The sequence below is a fragment of the Rhinatrema bivittatum genome, chromosome 1 (assembly GCF_901001135.1).
Source record: "Rhinatrema bivittatum chromosome 1, aRhiBiv1.1, whole genome shotgun sequence".
NCBI classification, from domain to species: Eukaryota; Metazoa; Chordata; class Amphibia; order Gymnophiona; family Rhinatrematidae; genus Rhinatrema; species Rhinatrema bivittatum.
In genome coordinates, this window is record NC_042615.1 from 764,283,260 (window position 1) to 764,307,296 (window position 24,037).

The 24,037-nt window shown below is 46.0% G+C and overlaps 1 protein-coding gene across 1 annotated transcript in view; it reads left to right on the top strand.

The window, feature by feature from the left end:
- The window catches only part of ALPK2 (alpha kinase 2), a 311,543-nt gene that overhangs the window by 191,086 nt on the left and 96,420 nt on the right, over positions 1 to 24,037 (top strand). Inside the window, exon 9 of the mRNA XM_029579517.1 lies at positions 4,089 to 4,363. Coding sequence (XP_029435377.1) covers positions 4,089 to 4,363 — 275 coding nt within the window. The remainder of the gene's footprint in view (positions 1 to 4,088; positions 4,364 to 24,037) is intronic.

The window sequence follows — 24,037 nt, forward strand, 5'->3', positions numbered from 1 at the left end:
CCAGACCCTAGGGAACTCTAGACCACTTGTCTACAGATTTCATCGTCGACCTTCCCATCTCAAATGGCGCCACCGTGATGTGGGTGGTCGTAGATCGTTTCTCAAAGCTGGCTCACTTTGTGCCATTTCCAGGCCTCCCTTCAGCTCCAGAATTAGCCCAATTCTTTGTGCTCCCATTTATTTCAATTCCACAGCTTGCCAAAGCAAATCTTGTAAGACTGAGGGGTGCAATTCACTGCAAAATACTGGTAATCACTTTGTAAAAAATTTGGCATTATGTTAGATTTCACTGAGTGTATCATCCCCAAAGAAATGGCCAAAAAGAATACAAATTGCATGCCTAAAACCTTTCTTTGGGCCTATGTCAATGAACGCTAGGACAATTGGGCCACGCTCCTACCCTGGGCTGATCTCTCACACAATACCCATTCCAATGCTGCAACCTGATCATCACCATTCCAATTGGTCTAAGGGAAGCAGCATCTACCACTTCTGCCACTCCTTGTGACAATGCGCTCTCCAGCGGGCCAGCTGTCTGTTCGAGAACTTCAAGAGCTGTGGATACAGATCAACACCCTTATCAAAAAGGCCGCTGACAGGGCCAAAAGAACTGCTGATTCCCACAGGAAGCCAGCTCCTCAATTTAGGATGAGCAAGAAAGTGTGGCTAAATGCCTGAGAGTGCCTTCCATGCACCTGGCACCCCATTACATTGATCCATTCTCAATATTATGGCAAGTTGTACACATGACGTATCAACTGAAGTTACCACCAAAGTTGAAAATACATAACGTTTTCCATGTGTTGTTGCTGAAGCCACTGATACTTGGTCCTCTAGAGCAACCCCAGAGCCGTAAGAAATAATCAGCGATGGGGACCCCATTTATGAAGTTGAGGTAAAAAGATGGAATAGCTCCTTTCTTGGAAGGGATATGGCCCAGAGGAGAACTCGTGGGAGCCAGCCTCCAATATCCTGGATCGCAACCTATTAAGGGACTTCCATGCACACCATCATAAGAAACCCCGAGCCTCATGGAGGGGGCTAAAGAAGGGGGTACTGTTGCGTTTGGTGGGTTGTGGATCCCCACTGGACTGCCACACTCAGCATCAGGCCTGAGCCCCTATCACTAGTTCCTGACACCGCTAGGCCGCTCTCCCCCCTGGGGCAGCAGGACGCTGCGGTTCAACAAGGCACCGGCGACGGTCATCACAGTGGCATGCCGTTGCCACTTGCACTCAGCTCCTCTCAGACGTGTGCCCGACATCCCTCTTCTTAAAAGTGCCCGGGGTGGGAAAAAGCCAGGGGTGAACCTGGATGCCTCAGTAACAGTTCACCTAGAGTCTCTGTTGTATGAGTTGCCTCAGTGTCCTCTCAGCATTTCCCAGTTCCTGATCTTGGTTTTCAGTTGTTTTTTAGTTCCTAGACTTTGGTCTTCAGTTCCAATGTCTTATTCTTTGATTTCTGTGGTCTTTGTCTCATCCATCAGCTCCTGTGGTCAGTCTTCAGTTCTTCTGTGTGCCTTGCCTCATGTGTCATTTCTCATCTTCCTGCCCTGCCTATCTGTCCCGCCTTCCTGATATTGACCTCGGCTTGTTTACTGGACTTCTCTTGAACACCGCCTGCCCTGACTCGAGCCTGCCTTTGACTTCTGCTGCATGCCTGACATCACCCATAGATCTTCTTTTCATCAGCAGAGGACCCCATCTAAAACCTACCAGCCCTGGAACTCGAGGGCCCAATCTAAGGGGAATGTGGGCTGGTATATGAGAAGCTCCTTTTGGACCTCTGCCTTGTCTGACGCCACCAGTGAAGACCTGAAGGTTTCCATCCTGCAGGTTGCGCCAACTCGAACTCAGTCCAAGGGTCCACGCTCATAGCATCTTGTGAACAATTATTAAACAAAACACAGGATATATACAGTATATCAGCACAATAAGCAAGGGTAAATATCTTAATTTCCCAACTAATAGGGAACAATTACATACAAGCTATCACTTTCCTGAAAAAGAACACCTTCCAAAACTCCTCAGTCAGTGGTAACCATACAGATCTCTTTGGGGAAGGCTGGACTACGCAGGGAATTCTGGGTGTTTGACAAGATAGTCATGCTAGTCAGCCTCCAGCTAGTCTGAGACTCCCAGCCCTCAGCCTCATAACTCTTATTCTTGGACACCTAACCCACAGTCACTTATTCTGCCCCTCCTGCAGACATGGCAAGGCTCTTTGAGAACCTGTCTCTGTATTTGCAATATGTACTTACATAAGGATAATTTATGACTGCTATCTACATCAACTTACATGTAACATAAGAAATATGAAATTCCATATTCAGCCACTGTGTGTCTTGGCTATTTAGCTGGATAAACTTATCCAGCTAACTTACAGGTAGAATTTAAAAGCGTTGCATGTGCAAAAACAGCCCAATATACATGAATGTGGGCTGCATGCAAGCAACACAAATTTTAAAGAAGAGTGCACACAACCCCTGATTTTTGCAATGTTACCTGTGTAATTTTACTACTGGCTCTGATAAGGCACAAGTCTGGAGATTTTGGGCCAGAGGATTTTGAACACTGGGGGGGGGGGGGGGGGGAGGAGGGAGGGAGGGAGACAGTCAGACAGAAAATCTGACACACTCTCTCTCTCTATATATATATATATATTTCCCACTGTAAGAGAAGCACTTTCAACTCAGGGTGGGTTTTTGAGGGGGTGGTGATACACTGGTCTGCCTAGGGCCAAGGATCTGTAGACTCTTGAAACACTGCCCCCCCCCCCAAAAAAAAAAAAAACAAAAAAAAAACCTACCCTGAGTTAAAAATGCCCTTCTTCAGTGGAATATATATATATAATGTCAGATAGACTCTCTCTCTCTCCTTGTGCGTATGCACGTAAAGGCTCCAACACATGCATGCAGTAGGGATATTTTAAATGGTATGCGAGTACTTGCACATACAATATAAAATTGAGTATATTTTGCTTGCTCAATATGCGCGTTTATGGGAGCTCGCGCACCTTTTAAAATTTACTTGTTAGTCAATATATTCAGCCATACAAATGTATCTGGCTAACTTTAGGGAAGCCCTATGGGCCAGCCAGACTTAGCCTGATATCTTATCCTGCTAAGTCGTCTCCTCTTCAGAATGCTCTCACCCCAACTGCCACTTAGCTGGCTAACTATACGGCTAAGTGGAAGCTAAGTTATACGGCTAAGTGGAGGCCATTCAGCGAGGCCAGATATTCAGCTGCTGCTACTAAGCCAGATAAGTCCTAACTTATCTGGTTGAGCGGCTCTGAATGTTGTCCTCATGGAAACTAACAGCAGATAAAAGCATCCGATTTCCGTTTTCCCTATCTGCTGGAACACCACAAACTATGGGATTTCCAGCTTTACACATGTTCTTCTACCATTAAGGATTCTTTGTGCTTATCCTATGAACTTGAATTCTGATAATGTCCCTTTCCTCTACTGGAAGGCTGCTCCATGTATCTTCCACCATTTTTTTTTACTGACATACCAAGCACTAAAAAGTGGTATCTGCCCATGGGCCTCTATGGGCAGGCCAGTGAATACAGTGAGACTATGAGCTGCCTTGCACACTCAATCATTTTCCTCTATTATGCAATCTACAATAGTTGACTGAAGCTTTAGGATTGACCTTCCTTGCCTATAAGACCATCTGCTGATAAATCAGACTCACCTATCTTGTATTTTTACAATTTTTCAAAGTTCCTTCCCACAAATATTCAATTTACAGCCATTACTTCAAATAGGTTTGAGAGTGTTTTTTTGCATTTCAACAGATGCTAAAAATGTAGTACCTTGATATAACTCTAAATTAAATTGTAAGTGGGCTAATTCCATTACAGATGCATTTCTTTGAACATGCTTTTATTAATGGAAGACATGGCCACATTTTGGAAAGGTATATTTTAGATTATAAAAAATTAAACATCTGTTTTTCCCATGCTGCGATAGTTACTGTGACTATGCAACAGAGGTTTTGGCCTTGTGGCCATCCCCAGACTCTTTTAATCTTTTGCTATGTACTCTTGTCTAAAATTGATTTACCTTTATGTGATTTTAGGTGGAGAAGAGATTGAATTCAATCAGCTCTTGTTTAGAGAAGACTTCATTTGTGATAGCTATTTTGGTGGCCTCTTGCATGGAAGGATCATTACCGAGGAGTTGCACTTTGGCGAAGGGGTCCATCGGAAAGCATTTCGAAGCAAAGTGATGTATGGGCTGGTCCCAGTGTTCAGTCCAGGGCACCTTTGTGTTCTTAAAGTGCACAGTGCTATCGCTTATGGAGCTAAGACCAATGCTGAACTTGTTCAGAGGAACTACAGACTGGCAGTTCAGGTAATCTCTTGCTTTGTATTAGATTGTACAGTCTAGCAAAAAGTGCATGGTGCTTGTGGGATGTGATTCCATGCATGTAATATATTAACATAATGTATGACAGCAAATAAAGACTAAAATGGTCCATCCAGTCTGCCCAATAAATTGCTTAGGGTTGTAATGTACACGGCCTGGAGGGTGTTATTTCTCTTATAAAATGCTTCATTTAATTGTCAGGGCCGGTGGAAGCACTAGGCGAACTAGGCCCGGGCCTAGGGTGCCAAGAATTAGGGGGCACCGAACAGTGGTATACCGAGTGGAGGTCAGGGGGAGCCAATGCGGCCGCCGGTGGACCTCATCCCACTGGCGGCTGAGCAGTGAACACGGCAGGAAGATCGGCAGGGCCGTGGTGGAGCTCATGTCACCACGGCCCGTTGAAAAAGGTCATGTCCAAACCTGCAGGTGCTCCTCCTCCTTCCTGCCTGAGCGGCCCCGGAAAAAAACATTGCCGGAGCCGCGCGGGCAAGAAGGAGGAGGAGCATCAGCCATGTGCAGAAGAGGAGCAGCACTTATGGGCCACCGTGAATCCCAAGTCACAGCGGGTTGAGAAGAGGAAGAGGTCCGGTAGCAGGGCCACTGCCGCAGATCCCACATTGCGGGCGGCCCGAGAAGATCAGGGCTGCTGCATAGCCCATCCTGCAGTGACCTGTGAAGAGGAGGCCCAGAGGTGAGAGAGAGGCTGAGGGCCTGTAGAGTGTGTATGTGTGCGTGAATGAGATGCGTTGAGAGATTGTGTGTGAGAGTGAGTTGAGAGACTGTGTGGGAGTGAGGACCTGAATGTTTGCAGAGACAGCATGTGAGAGCCTCTGTGTGTGTGAGAGAGACAGCATGTGACAGTGAGAGCCTGTGCTTGAGCAAGACAGCATGTGGGAGCGAGAGAGAGCCTGTGTGTGTGAGAGTCAGACAGCAAGTGCAAGAGAGAGACTGTGTATATGAATGATTGTATGAGAGACAGCATGTGACAGTGAGAGCCTGTGCTTGAGCAAGACAGCATGAGGGAGTGAGAGAGAGCCTGTGTGTGTGAGAGTCAGACAGCAAGTGCAAGAGAGAGACTGTGTATATGAATGATTGTATGAGAGAGAGCATGTGAGAGTGAGGGCCTGTGTGGTGTGTGTGAGAGAGAGAAAGCATGTGAGAATGAGAACCTGACTGTGTGTTTAAGGGAAGAAGATAGATGAGAGAAAAGAAATAGAAAAAAAGACAATATGAAAGGAATTGGCAAAAAAATAAGAAAGGGAAGGTGGAACAAAAAGCCTGTGACCAACCGATTAGAAAACTAAGATCAGAGAGCAAAGGTAAAAAAAAAAACGGCACATGTAATCTTTGGGAATGTGCAAGAGTAGCACTTTCTCTATGTGGATCTCACAATGTACGAGATCAGCAAGAAGGAAGTGGAAACCCACGGGGCCTGCACAGAGGAGGCAGCAGAATGGGCTTCAGTACCAGTAGCAGCAATCAGCACCTCCCAATAGCCTCGCAGCAGCAGTGACAGTGGCAGCAGAGGAATGAGGGAGGCTCTGAGGTTGCTGGCAAAAGAAAGAGAGGGATTCTGCCTTTAGTGTGTGCATGTGTATGAATGGGTGCCTGCCTGAGGGTGTGTCTGTGTCTGAGAATAAATGGGTGTCTTCCTGGGGCTTGTATGTGTGAGAATAGGTGCCTGCCTTTGCGTGGTGTATGTGTGTGTGAGAATGAATTGGTGCCTGTCTGGGGGTCTGTATGTGTGAGAATGAATGTGTGCATGCCTGGGGGATGGTGACGGAGTGGTGTGAAAATGAATGGGAGCCTGCCTGGGGATCAGTATGTGTGTGTGAGAATGACTGGGAGCTTGCCTGGGTGTGTGTGATTATGTATATGTAAGGGAGCCAGTGAGTGTGAGCGCATGAGTGTGTATGAGAAAATCCAGGGGAGTAAGAGTTTGTGTGCGGGGGTTGTGTGGAGGGGGAGTATCTTAGAGCCTGAGATTGTGTCAGTGTCTGTGAGAGTGAGAGTGAGAGGTTATGGTGGGTATAAGAGCATGAATGTGTATGTATGTGACAGTGTATGTGTGAGAGAGAGAGGATAACCTAATCCTCAACAATATCAGTGTTACTGGAAATCAAGAGCTCCCACGTATGGACAGCAGGGGCTTTTTAAAATCCTTGTTAGTTTTAATTATTGGGTGTTATTTGCTATATTTTGAAATATTTTATTGGTGTTTGGGAAATTGTAAAAAATGTATATGATTTTAATTAATAGAAATTCTATTTATCACTACAGTAGTTTTAAAATATTATTTTATTAGTATGGTTTTACTATTATAACTGATGCTTTATGTTTCTTGATTTTATTTGTTTTATGAGGAATGGTGGTTCTGTTTTTCCATTGTTGGGGTTTCCATTTCAGTTTTTGTCTAATTTGTGCTCCTTTATTTTGTATTCTGTATTTGGTGAGGGTCTGTCTCTGTGTATGACCATGATGAGAGATTCTGCTAGCATATAGTGTCTGTATAGGTATCTATAGCAATCGAGCTTGTTTTGTTTCCTCAATAGGTGGTATATTGGTATTCTAGGATTCAGTGTAATATTTACCCTTGCTTTTTCACAGGTAGGGTCATTGTTATTTGAGTCCTTGGTGTTATTACAGTTATGTTACAATGGGATTGCAGTATAGATTTTGAGTGTCTTTTTTGTGGGGTTTTGTGTTAGTTCACAATGTGTCTGGCAGTGGAAGGTGTTTATGCTGCTGTTACTGTGAGGTGACACCAGAATTTGAAAATATCTTTTAGTAAGATGAGCTGTAAGGGAAACATCCAAGCTCCATTGTTTAGAGGAATTTCAGTGGATGCACAGAGTTACAGAACTGGAGGGGCAGGATTTATATTGACATTCTGTCCCTTCCTATATATTCCAGACTTCACTCTCATGGTCATATAGAATTAGTTTATTTATTTATTTATTTATTTATTTATTTATTTGTAAGTTTTTTATATACTGAAGTATTGGTGTTGGCCTTCACTCCGGTTTACTTAGTTGCATGAGGCTATCAAATAATTTTATAGTAGTTTTACTAGAAGTGTGAAAATGGCCAGCTTTTTAAAATTATGCAGAAGACCCTTTGGACATTTTTATTAACACTTTATTTTTTAAAACCAATTTTAAAGCAGGAGTGGTGGGTGTGATGAAGAAATGTCATTTTGTCTCTCCCCAAAAAAAATTCTGTCTAGAGACGCCACTGATTTTCTGTGACCTTAAGCATTAGTACAAGAAGGATTAAGGGGGGGATGCTGGAGAGGCACACACATGCATTGGCCCCCGGGCGCCAAGAGACCCTTGGTGCGCCACTGTGTGTGAGCCATATGGGGCTGCAAGCGGTGGCAAAGAGGAGTGGAAATTTTGCGGGCCGCGAGCAGTGCCCAACCTCTGTACCTCACCTTTCTTCCTAACCTCTGAGCCTCACCTTTCTTCCTTCTCTCTCCTCAAGCTTTGAGAAGATGGCTGCTGCCGCGTCTTCATGCCGCTCTCTCCAGCGTCCCCAGAACGGCAATGGTGATGGTGTTCACTATGATTTTCCTGAGGGCCTCCTAGGATGCGCACATGCACGCCACCCACATCCTTATTCACATCATGGCGGGAATCTCAGGGCGTCCCCTCTGAGGTATTTAGCCTGCCCTTTGTTTGCTAACTGAGTTAGCAAGGATTGGAATGCCTTGGTCTAAGCTGCTCTGCCGCTTCCTAGCTGTCGCGGGAAGCTCGCTCTCTGCCATTCGGGGTATTTCATCGCTAACCTGGTTACCCATTCCTCAGGGGCCCTTATGCTCTCTTACAGGTGCCTAACTGGGATTTCAGGTACTCGCTCCTCGAGGGCCTGCTCTTTCTACTCTGGTGCCTTACTGATCTACTTCTGCCTGCCAGGATCTTCATCAATACAGCTATCTACTTCAGTGAGTAACTAACCTTATCAGTCTGTCTCACCTTCAGCTTCAGCGCTCGGAGTCTGCATCTGGGACTCTCTTCTAGGGATGTGAATCATTTTTTGACGATTTAAAATATTGTCCGATATATTTTAAATCGTCAAAAATCGTTAGGGCCACGATACAATACCAATTCCCCCGATTTATCGTCAAAAAATCGTAAATCGGGGGAAGGGGGAGGGCAGGAAAACCGGCACACTAAAACACCCTAAAACCCACCCCCGACCCTTTAAATTAAATCCCCCACCCTCCCGAACCCCCCCCCCAAATGCCTTAAATTACCTGGGGGTCCAGCGGCACACTAAAACACGGCACACTAAAACCCCCTAAAACCCACCCCGACCCTTTAAATTAAATCCCCCACCCTCCCGAACCCACCCCCCAATGCCTTAAATTACCTGGGGGTCCGTAGCCTTAAATTACCTCCGTAGCGGCGGTCCGTAGCTAAATCGGGGGAAGGGGGAGAGCAGGAAAAGCGGCACACTAAATCGTGTAGTCTTCAGCCGGCGCCATTTTGCAAAATGCCGTAGCTAAATCGGGGGAAGGCAGAAAGCAGGAAAAGCGGCACACTAAATCGTGTAGTCTTCAGCCGGCGCCATTTTGCAAAATGGCCGCCGCAAAATGGCGGCGGCCATAGACCAAAACGATTCGATGCAGGAGGTCGTTCCGGACCCCCGCTGGACTTTTGGCAAGTCTTGTGGGGGTCAGGAGGCCCCCCCAAGCTGGCCAAAAGTTCCTGGGGGTCCAGCGGGGGTCCGGAACGACCTCCTGCGTCGAATCGTTTTGGTCTATGGCCGCCGCCATTTTGCGGCGGCCATTTTGCAAAATGGCGCCGGCTGAAGACTACACGATTTAGTGTGCCGCTTTTCCTGCTCTCTGCCTTCCCCCGATTTAGCTACGGACCGCCGCTACGGAGGTAATTTAAGGCTACGGACCCCCAGGTAATTTAAGGCATTGGGGGGGGGGTTCGGGAGGGTGGGGGATTTAATTTAAAGAGTCGGGGTGGGTTTTAGTGTGCCGCTGGACCCCCAGGTAATTTAAGGCATTTGGGGGGGGTTCGGGAGGGTGGGGGATTTAATTTAAAGGGTCGGGGGTGGGTTTTAGGGGGTTTTAGTGTGCCGGCTCACGATTTTAACGATTTTCACGATACTTTACACACCCAAATGGCAACAATACGATTCCCTCCCCCTCCCAGCCGAAATCGATCGTTAAGACGATCGAGGACACGATTCACATCTCTACTCTCTTCTACTACCCTGTGCTGCCTACCATCTACTCGAGTGTGGGACTGGTCTACTCTGCTGAGGACCTCTGGACTACTTCTACTGGGTTACCTCACTGCTGCTGCTCCCTGGGCGGTACCACCAAGCTATATAATAAATACAAATTCTCTGTGTCTGCGTGTATAGAGTCTAGCCTAGTACTGCGGTTCCTCACGGGGCTCCTCCCCGTGGGAGTGGCCATCACTGCAGTAACCAAGAATCCACTCCAACACCTCAAAATGATAACAGATTGCTAACTCCATGGTCAGCTCACCGCTTTGCATGCCATTCCGGGCTTGGTCTAATGAATCTCCGAACAACAGAATTCGTTGGACAACTTGACTGTTGCCTTTAACCAGTTACACGCGCAGATGAATACACCAACTACTGCAGGCAAAGAAGTTACACTGCCAGAAGTGACGGTCAAGACTGCAGTGCCTCTATCTGCTCCAATATGCTTCACGGATGAAATTTGGAAATGTAGAGGATTTATCAATCAATGTTGCATGCACTTTTCTCTGCAACCTAACCATTTTCCTACAGCGTATGCCAAGACCACCTATATCCTTTCGTATCTAGATGGAAGAGCGCTGGCTTGGGCCTCACTGCTGTGGGACTGCAATGACCCTATCCTGAATGATCTTGCTGGGTTTCTTGAACTGTTCAAATCAGTATTCGAAGACTTTGCCCGGTAGTTGACAGCAGAATCAACTTTGGTTCATCTAAAACAAGGTAATAAACCTTTACCAGACTTTGCCAATGAATTCAAGACGTTGGCTTCTGAATTACATTGGGTCCCTAGGTGCCTGAAAACCCTCTTCTTTGAAGGTCTGAACTCCCGGTTGAAAGATGAACTGGTGGCTCATGAGATGCCTGAAACCTTAGCAGAACTGATGAAGTTGGCAGCAAGGATTGATCGCCGACTTCGCGACAAGATTCAAGAGGTCAAGAGTCCCAGAAGACCACTTCAGGGAGAGACTCGAGTCAAGTCTGTACCCCGACCTACAACCCAAGGTCCTGTGGCTGGTGAAGAAGAACAATGCAATTGGGCCACAGTCATTTGACTTCTAAAGAGAGACGAACACGAAGTAGGTTGGGACTATGCATGTATTGTGGACAAGCTGATAATGCTGTTCAAACATGGCCTATATGTCCGGGAAACTGGCAGACCTAAGTCCTGTGGGAGGACTCTTCTTAGTTCTAACTGCACCCTCTCCTCCACTCTGTCTTCCAGTATCCTTAATCTGTGGGCCTCTAGAATACCAGACCCTTGCCTTAGTGGACTCTGGAGCAGGGGGGAATTTCATTTTGAAACGTCTAGTGGAACATTTGTGGATCCCCACCACTACCATGACGTCTCCTTTACTTTTGTCCTCTATTCATGGAGAGCCCTTACCAGGCAAAGTAATCATGCTTACAGAACTAGTGAGCTTACGTACCAGTGCTCTACATACAGAGACTATTTCCTTCTTTGTGGTAGAGAAGGCCATGCACCCTTTGGTACTTGGGCTACCATGACTGCAGAAACATATGCCACAATTCAACTGGGCCACTTTGGAGCTTTCACGTTGGGGTCCAGATTGTCATGGCAAATGCTTGATGGCAGTCTCTCCAATACCATGTATGCCAACTATCCCGTTGTTGCCTGGGTTGCCGCCTCAATATGCATCTTACTAAGATGTATTCTCAAAAGAAGCTGCTGATGTGTTGTCTCCTCACAGATCATACGACTGCGCAATTAATTTGAAGCCAAATACGGAACCACCCAAAGGAAGGGTCTACCCCCTCTCCAAAGTAGAGAATAAAGCGATGTCAGAGTACATCCAGGAGAATCTAAAGAAAAGCTTCATAAGACCCTCCAAGTCTCCTGCTGGTGCAGGCTTTTTCTTCATGGGGAAGAAGGATGAAACAGTACGTCCATGCATTGACTACAGAGGTCTGAATGAGATCACCATAAAGGACCTTACCTTACCACTCATCTCGGAGCTATTCGACAGGTTACAGGGAGCCAAGATATTCTCCAAGCTTGACCTCAAAGGAGCTTATAATTTAGTTTGCATCTGCTCTGGCGATGAATGGAAGATGGCTTTTAATACCCGGGATGGACACTGGTGATGCCCTTCGACTTGTGCAACGCCCCGGCTGTCTTCCAAAACATGATGAACAATATTCTGCATGATCTACTCTACCAATGTGTCATTGTCTACTTAGACGACTTCTTGATATTTTCCCAGGACTTGCAATCCCATCAGGAAGATGTCAAAAGAGTTCTGCAGAGACTGCGCGAGAACCGCTTGTATGCTAAGTTGTCTAAATGCAAATTCCACAAAGAATCCATGCCTTTCTTAGGGTACATTGTCTCAAACAAAGGTTTCCAAATGGACCCTCAGAAGCTTGAGAGTATTCAAAAATGGACTCAACCCACTGGCTTAAAAGCTTTAAGATTATTTTTGGGATTTACCAACTACTACAGGACCTTCATCAAAAATTATTCTTCATAGACTGTTCCATTAACAGTGATGACTAAGAAGGGAGCCAACATTGCCACTTGGTCTACGGAGGCTGTGACAGCATTTCAGAAGTTAAAAAACACCTTTTCAAGCAAACCATGTCTCTGCCATCCGGACCCTACACGACCCTTCATTGTGGAAGTTGATGCCTCTGATCTAGGCATGGGGGCTGTGCTAAGCCGGACCAGTGATGCTAAGATCTTGCACCCCTGTTCTTTCTTTTCCCGATGCTTCTCACCAGCGGGGAAGAACTACGGCACTGGGGATAAAGAACTGTTGGCAATAAAAATGGCATTTGAAGAATGGCGACCCTGGCTTGAAGGTGCACAACATCAGATCACTGTTTACACTGATCACAAAAATCTGGAGTACCTCCATGCTCAATGCCTCAACCATAGACAGGCGAGGTGGTCTCTGTTCTTCAACAGATTTGACTTTGTGCTGAAATATCACCCTGGTGACAAGAATGTCAGAGCAGACACATTATCTCGCTCTTTTCTCTCAGATGACATACCTGATGAACCCCAACATATCATTGACCTGAAGAGAGTTATTCTCACAGCTACACATCCAGTACTCCTGGGCAAGACCAATGTACCCTGCATTCTAAGAAAGAAATTGCTAATGTGGGCTCACGATTCGAAACTGGCCGGACACCCCTGTCAACGGAGAACATTGGCTAAGCTACAGAAGTACTATTGGTGGCCCACCATGAAGGAAGACACTCTTGCGTATGTAGCTTCCTGTTCCAATTGTGCCAGACAGAAACTTCCACCTGGACATTCTTGGGACCTGATTTAACCTTGCCAGCACCAGAGAGCCCTGGGCCCACATCACAACAGATTTTGTGGTGGACTTGCCACTTTCTGGAGGTAACAATACCATTTGGGTTACAGTGGATCAATTCTCGAAGATGGCTCACTTCGTGGCTCTCCCTGGCTTGCCTTAAGCCATGGAACTTGCTAAGCTATTCATCAGTCACATCTTTCACCTACATCGCATGCCTAAACACATTGTTTCTGACAGAGGAGCTCAATTTACAGCTAAGTTCTGGAAAGCCTTGTGTAAGAAATTCTACATCACACTTGACTTCACCTCTGCGTACCATCCTCAGTCGAATGGCCAAACTGAAAGAATGAATAGAACCCTCAAACAGTTCCTCCACGCTTATGTTGTTTCATGACAGAATGACTGGGCTGAACTGTTACCCTGGGCTGAATTCACCATCAATTCGCATCCAGCATCATCTACTGGATCTACACCTTTTGAAGTGGTCTACGGACGACAACCACTACCACCTTTACCACTTCCTCTTTCTGTGTCATCCCCGGCAGCTCAATCTACTGCCAAAGATATACAGCAGCTCGGGAAAGAGACTAAAGAGATGCTCCAAAAAGCAGGACAAAGAGCAAAGAAAGGCTATGATGCTCACCGAAGCAAGGCTCCTGAATTTCAGCCTGGTGATAAAGTCTGGTTGTCTACCAAATATCTGAGGCTCAAGCTTCCATCTGCTCGATTTGCTCCACGCTTTGTTGGACCCTTCCTTATTCTCCGATGATTGAGCTCACTCACCTACAGTCTGAAACTTCCTCCAGTTATGAAGATTCATAATGCATTCCATGTTTCGCTGCTGAAACGCTTGTTCTAAGAGAGGTTTCCACCAAGACACCTGAACCTATTCCTGTTGATGCAGAAAAAGACATCGAATACAAGGTTGATGCCATCCTTGATGTAAGAAAGAGAGGCAGAGTTTGGGAATATCTCCTGTCATGGGAGGGATACGGACCAGAAGAAAAATCTTGGGAACCATTGGCTAATATCATGGACAAAGAGATGCTTTGTCAATTTCATTGATCGCATCCTCAAAATCCAAGGCCAGGTAAAGGGTCTGAAGGGGGCCCTTTGAAGGGGGGTACTGTTGTGTCCGTCGGTCTCAGACGGCTTTGACCTCTGTTCTTCACCTTTCTTCCTTCTCGCCCTCCTCAAGCCTTGGGAAATGGCTGCTGCCGCGTCTTCATGCCACTCTCTCCGGTGTCCCCAGAACGGCAATGACGACATGTTTGCCATGATTTTCCTGAGGGCATTATAGGGTGCACGCGCGCACACCACCCATGTCCTTATCCACGTCATGGCGGGAACCTCAGGGGCGTCCCCTCTGAGTGACGTCACGACATCCTGGTATTTAGCCTGCCCTTTGTTTGCTAACTAACTGAGTTAGCAAGGATTGGAATGCCTCCAGTCTAAGCTGCTCTGCCGCTTCCTAGCTGCCACGGGAAGCTCTCTTTCTGCCCTTCAGGGTATTTCATCGCTAACCTGGGTACCCACTCCTCGGGGGCCCTTATGCTCTCTTACAGGTGCTTAACTGGGATTTCGGGTACTCGCTCCTCGAGGGCCTGCTCTTTCTACTCTGGTGCCTTACTGATCTACTTCTGCCTGCCAGGATCTTCATCAATACAGCTATCTACTTCAGTGAGTAACTAACCTTATCAGTCTGTCTCACCTTCAGCTTCAGCGCTCAGAGTCTGCATCCGGGACTCTCTTCTACTACCCTGTGCTGCCTACCATCTACTCGAGTGTGGGACTGGTCTCCTCTGCTGAGGACCTCTGGACTACTTCTACTGAGTTACCTCACTGCTGCCACTCCCTGGGCGGTACCACCAAGCTGTATCAATACATACAAATTCTCTGTGTCTGGGTGTATAGAGTCTAGCCTAGTACTGCGGTTCCTCACGGGGCTCCTCCCTGTGGGAGTGGCCATCACCGCAGAACCCAAGAATCCACTCCAACACCTCAAAACCATAACACTCGCGACCCAGAAAACCACACAGTCAGCGGGTGTGATCGAGAATGAGGTAGGAGTCAGGGCTGAGACCAGGGGGTGGCAGCACGACCGGGAGGGGGGGGCACAAGGGAGAAGGTTCGCCTAGGGCGCCAAATCCCCTTGCACCGGCCCTGTTAATTGGTCTAAGGGCCTGACTCATGAAAGCTTTTCTTCCATTCTTTGTCAATGGGAAAAGTTTTTGCTGAATTGGGCCCTTAGTTCTGGTAAAAAAACCAAAACAAATCAATGATATTTTATCTACTTAGGACATTTATTAACATCAAATAGAAAAATAATCCCTAGAATTTAGTAAACCTGCTGCTAACAGCGTTAAACATTTATGCATCTAGAGGTCAATATTCAAAAGCCATTTAGACTAGCAAATTTTGGTATGTTCAGCCCCTTATTCAGGCAATTTTATTTGGATATTTGAATCTGAAGGTTGGGTGAAAGGCAGTGACTGTATCTCTAGCATATGAACTCTGGAGTCTATTTACTAACCTGTGATGTGCAGTGGAGCGTGTTATCACACGTTATTAGTGCTTAGGCCTCATTGCCAAGTAGGGAAGCTGCAGCAAATAGCACATGTTTAACGCGCATTACTGTTAGTCACAATTTAGTAAACAGATCCTCTGATTTTGCATTTTTAAGAGAATATTTCTCAAGGCTCATTTATCACAGAAAGATTTCTTCTATATTATTTGAAAGCTATAAATCTCTGCTTTCAAGGAATATAAACTGCTTCTGTGTCTGTTTGTTCTCAAGATTTGTGATTTAAAGATATCCCAGTGCAGTATGAATATACCCAAAATATGTATTTAAATCATGCAGTACTACAAGTTTGTAGAAGCACCGTAGGTACCCCAAATCTGCAAAATAACGAGAATACCCAAGCCCCCCAGTAAATATTAACAAACAAAACTAGTGACATGAGCATGACACACATCTTGTAACCTGAGAGCTCTGTTTCGGTAAACTTTTGTTGGAAATTCAAAATCAAAATACAAAATAAAGCCAAAACAAATTATATTTAGGTTCATCCACTTAAATACACACTGTTTAACACCAATAACTGGGAAAGATAAAATAACTTATGAACAAAAGTCTTGCAGTCTTGTGTCATAATATTTGTGCTATACTTAAAGTGAGTATATAGCTCCATGCCCTAGGGTATAAGCACAGCCAGTTCTAGTTGTGCCACATGCCAGGAGATATAGTTCTGAGTTCTCTAAGAAAATCAAAACTACATCTCCCTGCATGCAATAGGGTAAAGTTAGGACTGGCTCAACTTGTCCTACTTGACAGTGAGCTATAGGATCATCCTAGCTATACTGCATTATTAACAGTAAGTCACATGAATCCATGCCATCTGACAAACCCCTCATTTGACTCTTACAGCCATGTCTATCTGCCACACATGCAAACACACATACACACAGTTCACCGTCTCTGACAGGCACATCCATCTGTCACACTTATTCTTACCCCACACACATTCACACATAATCCCCTCTCTCCCATGTGTCCTCATCCATCAGCACCTCTTTCTCTCTCCTCTCTCCCTCCTTCCAGCTCCTACTTTTTTTTTTCACTGACCCCAACTTACCTGATTGTGTATTCAGTGCTGAAAAGTTGAAGCTTTTGAAGTATGTGAGTTTGTTGACTAGCTGTCACTTTAAGTTATAAAGTCTTGTCTTATGAAACTCCAGAGTTCTTGGTTGCATAGTTGTGTACCATAGATAGAATACTGCATGTGAAGGCATTCTTTTCTTCATCTGTTTCTTTGTATCTTGTTCACTTATAAATTCCATTTCTCATGTGCCCATACTCATGCTCTCCATCTCCGTCATCGGTCTTTCTGTATTACTATAACTACTGTTATTACCCTTTCTATAGTGCTACTAGATGCACACAATGCTATACAAATACATAAGAGACAGTAGGGATGTGAATCGTTTTTTGACGATTTAAAAAAATCGTCCGATATTTTTTAAATCTTCAAAAATCATTAGAGTGCGCAATACAATAGAAATTCCCCCGATTTATCATGAAAAATCATTAATGGGTTAGTGTCCACTAACGGGAGTTATTTGGGGGGAGGGCGGGAAAACCGCTAAACCCCTAAATACACCCCGACCCTTTAAAACTAAACCCTTACCTTCCCCCATCCTCCCGAACCCCCCCCCCAAAAAACTTTTTACGAGTACCTGGTGGTCCAGTGGAAGCCCCGGGACCGATCTCCTGCTCTCAAGCCATCGGCGCCATTTTGGCTGCCACTAATAAAAATGGTGCCGATGGCCCGATTAAAAAAAAACCCATCGACCCTTTAAAAATGACCTCTTTGCTTCCCCACCCTCCCAAACCCCCCCAAAACCATTTTAAAATTACCTGGTGGTCCAGTGGGGGCGCGGGAAATGATCTCCCGCTCTTGGACCTTCGGCTGCCACTAATCAAAATGGCACTGATGGCCCTGTGCCCTTACCATGTGACAGGTTATCCGTGCCATTGGCCGGATCCTGTCACATGGTAGGAGCACTGGATGGTCGGCGCCATCTTGTGCTCCTACCATGTGACAGGGGCTGACCAATGGCACCGGTAGCCCCTGTGACATAGGCTATCGGCGCCATTTTGAATACTGGCAGCCAACGGTCCAAGTGCAGGAGGTCACACTCGGACCCCTGCTGGACCACCAGCAGCTTTTGGCAAGTCTTGGGAGACCCTCCTGACCCCCACAAGACTTGCCAAAAGTCCAGCGGGGGTCGCGTTACAATACAACGCTTTGTCCGCAAATTGAATTTGAGATTATTTTTTACAGATAAGATGGTTATGGAGGCTGACCCGTCAGTGGTCAAACCTAAATCCAGTTGGATCCCTCCAGGTTCTGTTGATCCCCATATACAAACGTTTCAGGCCCTAGTATTGAAAGACTTGGCAGACTTTGAAGCGACATCACACAGAAGCAAGTATAACTTACCACCAGCACAACAGGAAGCATTACAGAGTTTGAAGAAAATGACAGATATTGTCATTAAACCAGCCGATAAAGGGGGCGCAGTGGTTATACAGGACCGAACTAAGTATTTAGAAGCCCTTCAGGTTCATTTGAATGACATCAAATACTATCAACCAGTTATGGGAGATCCCACAGACATCATCAAGTCTAAAGTTCAGGAAATAGTAGAACATAATGTCAGGCTTACGAGTAAAGAAAAATCATATCTCATGGTTCCCTTTCCTAGGAAACCAGTGATTTACTCATTGCCCAAAATTCACAAAAGCCTGTCATCTCCTCCCATCAGACCCATAGTGTCCCAAAATGGGTCTGTACTTGAACCCGTGGCAAATTTTATAGATACGTTTCTGCAACCTTTCGTGGAAAAATCGGCGTCATTCATCAAAGACACTGCTCACTTTCTGAGGAATTTGGAAACCATTCAAATACAATGGGAATCCGTTATTATGATCACTATGGATATAAATTCATTATATACCAATATTCCCCAAAACAGGGCTTTGGAGATCCTGAAAACAACTCTGAGCCAGCGCCTTCCACTTGAAAGAATCAACACAAGTTTGTTACTTGACCTTGCAGAGACAGTATTCTATAATAATTGCTTCTGGCTAGGTGAGAATTGTTACCATCAGGTCCACGGTATACCCATGGGGTCGCCCTTGGCACCCTCGGTTGCAAACCTTTACGTAACTCACTTTGAGAACACTCATATATACACTTCCATCTGGTGGCAGCATATTAAATGTTGGTATCGTTTCATCAACGATATCTTTTTCATCTGGGATGGATCACAGTCCCAGTTAGATGCATTTTTTCAATGGATTAATACAGTAGATCAAAACCTTCAGTTTACGTCACAGGTTTCAAAATCTGCCATATCATTTCTTGATGTTTCCATTAGAATTGAACAAGGTAGAATATACACAACCATATTCCGTAAATCTACGGATCGTAACAACCTACTCAAGTTCAGTAGCCATCATTCACACAGCTTCAAAATGGGTCTCCCAGTCAGCCAATACTTTAGAGCAAAACGCATTTGTTCCACGGTTAAGGATTTTGAAACCCAAGCGGACATTCTGGCAGACAGATTCCTTGGCACCGATGGCCCTGTGCCCTTACCATGTGACAGGTTATCCGTGCCATTGGCCGGATCCTGTCACATGGTAGGAGCACTGGATGGCCGGCGCCATCATGTGCTCCTACCATGTGACAGGGGCTGACCAATGGCACCGGTAGCCCCTGTGACATAGGCTATCGGCGCCATTTTGAATACTGGCAGCAAACGGTCCGAGTGCAGGAGGTCACACTCGGACCCCTGCTGGACCACCAGCAGCTTTTGGCAAGTCTTGGGAGACCCTCCTGACCCCCACAAGACTTGCCAAAAGTCCAGCGGGGGTCCGGGAGCGACCTCTTGCACTCGGACCATCGGCTGCCAGTATTCAAAATGGCACCGATAGCCTTTGCCCTTACTATGTCACAGGGGCTACCGGTGCCATTGGTCAGCCCCTGTCACATGGAGGAGCACAAGATGGCGCCGGCCATCCAGTGCTCCTACCATGTGGCAGGATCCGGCCAATGGCACGGATACCCTGTCACATGGTAAGGGCAAAGGGCCATCGGCGCCATTTTGATTAGTGGCAGCCGATGGCCCGGGAGCGGGAGGACGGCCCGGAGCGGGAGATCACTCCCGGGACCCCCACTGGACCACCAGGTATCTGTAAAGTTTTTTGGGGGGTCGGGAGGGTGGGGGAAGCTAAGGGGTTAGCTTTAAAGGGTCGGGGTGGGTTTTTTGTTTATCAGCTGGGGCGAAGCCGATAAACAAAACCGCAATCGGGCTCGAAGGAAAAAAACCCACATGTGAATTGGAACCGGAATCCGAACTGATTCCGGTTCTGATTCACATCTCTAAGAGACAGTCCCTTCTTGGTGGAGCTTGCAATCTAGTCAAGACACAGACAAGAGAAATGAGAACCTTAGGAAGTTTATTATGTTTGACAAGATTATAATCAGGGAAAGCCAGGCTCTCAGATTTAAAAAGCAGCCATAAATTGTTCTGATGTAAACCGATGCGATGTGTCAACGGCTACCGGTATAGAAGAGACTTTAAATAAATAAATAAAATAAAATAAAAAAGTGGGTTTTTAGGTGGGATTTGAATGTGACCATGGAAGCCCTGTGATGCTGAAACTCAGGAAGGCCGCTCCAGGCTTGTGATACGGAAAGGTGGAAAGCGCAGCATTGAGTGTTGTGGTGGAGGAAAAGGGTACAGATAAGACCAGCTTGCTTGATGAATGGAGGTCATGGGGAGGGTTGTAGGAGATAACACGAGTGATAATGAGGAGCTATAGAGTGAACTCAATTACAGGTGAATTTAATTTTGAGCTCTATGTGGAAGCCACTGAGGGGCCAATGTAGTCATTTGAGAAGAGGCTCCATGGTTCTAACACTGGAGGAAGATAAGTCAAATAGCTGAATTTTTTATATTGTAGTAGGGATAGATGATTCAGTGGAAGACCTGTTAGGAATGGTTTGCTGAAGTCTAAGCAGAAAGTGATGAGAGCATTCTTAAGAGTTTTTCTAGTGTGTTCAGAAAGGAAGGGATCGATTTTGATGATGTCATACATGCTCATTTGTACCTGTTGTTAAATTTATACTAATGCATAAATTAGTAAAAAGAAAGAATGACAAAGTACACAAAAACAAATACAAGACTCTACTAATATTCGGTATCGTTTCTGCTCATATTACATTTCTGGCCTGATGGCAAGGTACAAAATACTTTGCTATAGTTTCTGATTCTTCTGTATCCTCAAGGATTATACAGAGGTTTTTTTTTACTGCCCATTCTTTTCAGCAACTCTTTTATTTTCTCTGTCAGCTTTGGGAAATGTGCATCTGTTATAGCTTTGGGTTTTGCACAGTACAGAATGAAATTCATTTTTCTGTCTCCAGTGTTCCATTAAAAGCCAAGTCTGGTTTCGTGACGTTTCCATTTCAATTTTTGCACCCACGTCTCTTTAGCTAATTGGACATGTATTCTATATTTCATGAGAATCTGTGTGTGTGTGTGTGTGTGTGTGTGTGTGTGTGTGTGACCAAGGTGTTATGCGTGTGTGACCAAGGTGAAGTATTCTGCTAGCCTACAGTTTCTGGGTCTATAGCAGACTGGCTTGTTTTGTTTTCCAATCTGTACTTCCCAATAGAAGGTATGGAGTGTAGGTTTATTGCTGTTTGAGTCTTTGTGTTTTTGTGGTATGGTAGGTTTGCCATATATAGTTGCTGAGTGGTTTGGGGGGGTATTTTGCAAAATTTTGTATTACTTCACAACTGGCCTGGTAGTGGAATCAGTGTATAACTGCTAATAAGATGATAGAGAATGCAAATATTCCACTTTGTATGGTGAATAGTAAGGGACATGTCCAGGTTCTCCTCTGCAGTCATTTGGGCTGATGCAATATCGACACGCATTAAAGGGGCGCTCATGATTGAGCACCCGCTCCTTTAATGTGCCCTGATCCACCTCTCTGGGTTGCCTAATGCTGCATGCAAATAGACTGCCGTGGTAAAAAGGAGGCACTAGGGGAAATTGCACGCCCCTAGTGCCTCCTCAGCATTGAGCACCCGGGAGAGTTGGCTGTCAGCCACTTAGGAAAATGGATGCTCAATTTTAGAGCACCCGGAGGAAAAAAAAAAGCTAGTAATCTCCCCCCCCCCACCCAAAATTTTTTTTTTTTTTTTAAAGTGTGCACAGCTGCAGGTTAGGAAAATGGATGCTCATTAATTGAGCATTTGCTTTCCTAAACTGACACCGGCACACATTTTTTTTTTTTTTTTTTTGAGGGGACATTTCTAGCTTTTTTTTCCCTCCGATTTAATATCACTACAATATTAAGTTGGAGGAAGTACTGAAATGAGGTATTTTCTGCTTTTCTGTACACTTTTGCTATGCCTGTCAGTTGCAGGCAGCTGCAACTGCAAGTACTCACTTCTTGCACCGCTCTCCTGCCCTCCCCGGGTCTGCTCACAGTGCGGGCCTGCCTACACTGCCACGTTCCTCGGGACTCCTCACGGCGGCATGGATGCCACTACTTCCTACTACAATGTCGGGCCTTCCTAGGTGCACGCGCACGTCACAGGCCCCTCCTTTGAAACCTCTTCAGCGGGAGCCTCGGGGGCGTCCGTGATTGATGATGTCATCAGACTCCTGTACTTAAGCTCCACCTTCGCCCCCAGCTACCTGACTTGGCAACAAGTTCCGTACGAGTCCACAACTCCTGCCTTGTGCTCCTGAGACATTGCTACATGCCTTGCTCCTGGACCCTGTCTGGCACCCGCTCCTCGGGGGTCAGTGTGCGCTCCTACGGGGACTTGCTCCACTGGCCTACCTCGGGCTGGCTCTGCACCTCCTGGGTCCTACTCTGCATTGGCTCCTGCTACTCGGGTCTCCCTTGGAACACTGCGGCAACCTGTGAGTTCCTTGGCTAGCCTTCCCTGCTTCTCGGGGTTGCGCCCATGTTCTGGCAAGACTGTCTGCATTCTCTCACTCCTCGGGCCATGCTTACTACTCAAGAGGCTACATAGATCCTCCCCGCTCCACGGGGCTGTGCTCCTGCCTATTCAACGACTGTCAGCTATCCTGCTGCTCGGGTCTGCCTCTCTACTATACTGCCAGCATTCCTCCGCTCTCTGGGTTCCTGCCTACGTCAGCAGCTGAGATCGGGACCGGGCTTCCCTGCCTCGTGGGTTGGCCTGCACCTCCTACTCTAACGCCCACTATGCTGTGGCTCCGTCCCTCGGGGCTATTGACCTGAAGAACCTTCTGCACGGCTATTCCCATGCCTACTGCTCCGTGGTTCGCCTAGCACCTCTCTCTTCAGGGTCTCACTCCAGGAACTACCAACTGCCTGTCACCCTACGGGGCTTACCTCCTGGTCCCTAGGGGTCTCTCCATCACTGTGCCCAGAACTCCCCACTGTGCAGGTACCTCACCTCCTGACGGTACGGGCCTGTGGGGCTCCTCCCCATGGGCTGTTACAACTCACACCTCGGGCCAAGGGTCCAGGGTCCTCGGGCCAGAGCTGGCGTTAATTTTTTTAGAGTAAAAATGTGTGCCAGAGGCCCACTTTTTTTTTTTTTTTGCATGGTGGGGGAATCGATAATAGCCTCATCAACATGCATTTGTATGTGATGAGCGCTATTTCCTAGGCAAATGATAGGATGCGCATTTTGGACGCGCTAACCCTCGTTTTATGTTGGGGATATGGACACACATCCAAAACGCGCGTCCAATTGTGGGTTCGTGCGCTGCAGCCAGCACACAATATAGCATCAGCCCGATTGTTGGGGTAGTTTGTATGGATGCAGAGTGTTTGTTACAGACCTAAAGGCTAAAGTACGTAAATAACCATGTCAATAAGGGTGGATTTTCAGAAGCCATTTGACAAAGTCCTTCATGAAAGACTTCTCAGGAAATTTGAAAGTCATGGGATAGGAGTCAAAGTCCTATTGTAGATTGCCAATTGCTAAAAAAATAAGAAACAGAGAATAGGACTTGTCAGTTTTCTCAGTGGAGAAAGGTAAATAGTGGAGTGCCCAGTATGTAATGGATGCTATGCTGTTTAACTTATTTATAAATGATCTGGAAAAGGGAGCAATGAGTAAGTTGATCAAAATTATTCAAAGTCATTAAGACATGAATGGATTGTGAAGAGATGCAGGAAAAACTTCTGAGACTAAGGTATTAGTCAACTAAATGGCAGATGAAATTTAATGTGGACAAATGCAAAGTGATACACAGGGAGAAAAAATCCTTACCCTAGGTACACAATGCTGAGTTCCACATTCAGCAAAAGAATCTCAGTGTGCAGCAGAAGCCATAAAAGCAAATATTTATATTTATAAACCACCCCACTTTTTGAAGACTCAAGGTGATGTACACAGTGCAGTAAATTTCAGGATTTCCAGCTTGAAATCCTTAGTTAGATTATGCTAACTTCTGTCATAGGATTGAGACTGTGCTTTTAGGCCTAGCTAGTAACAGCTAAAGGCAGAAATACTGAAAATGATGTAGCTACAGC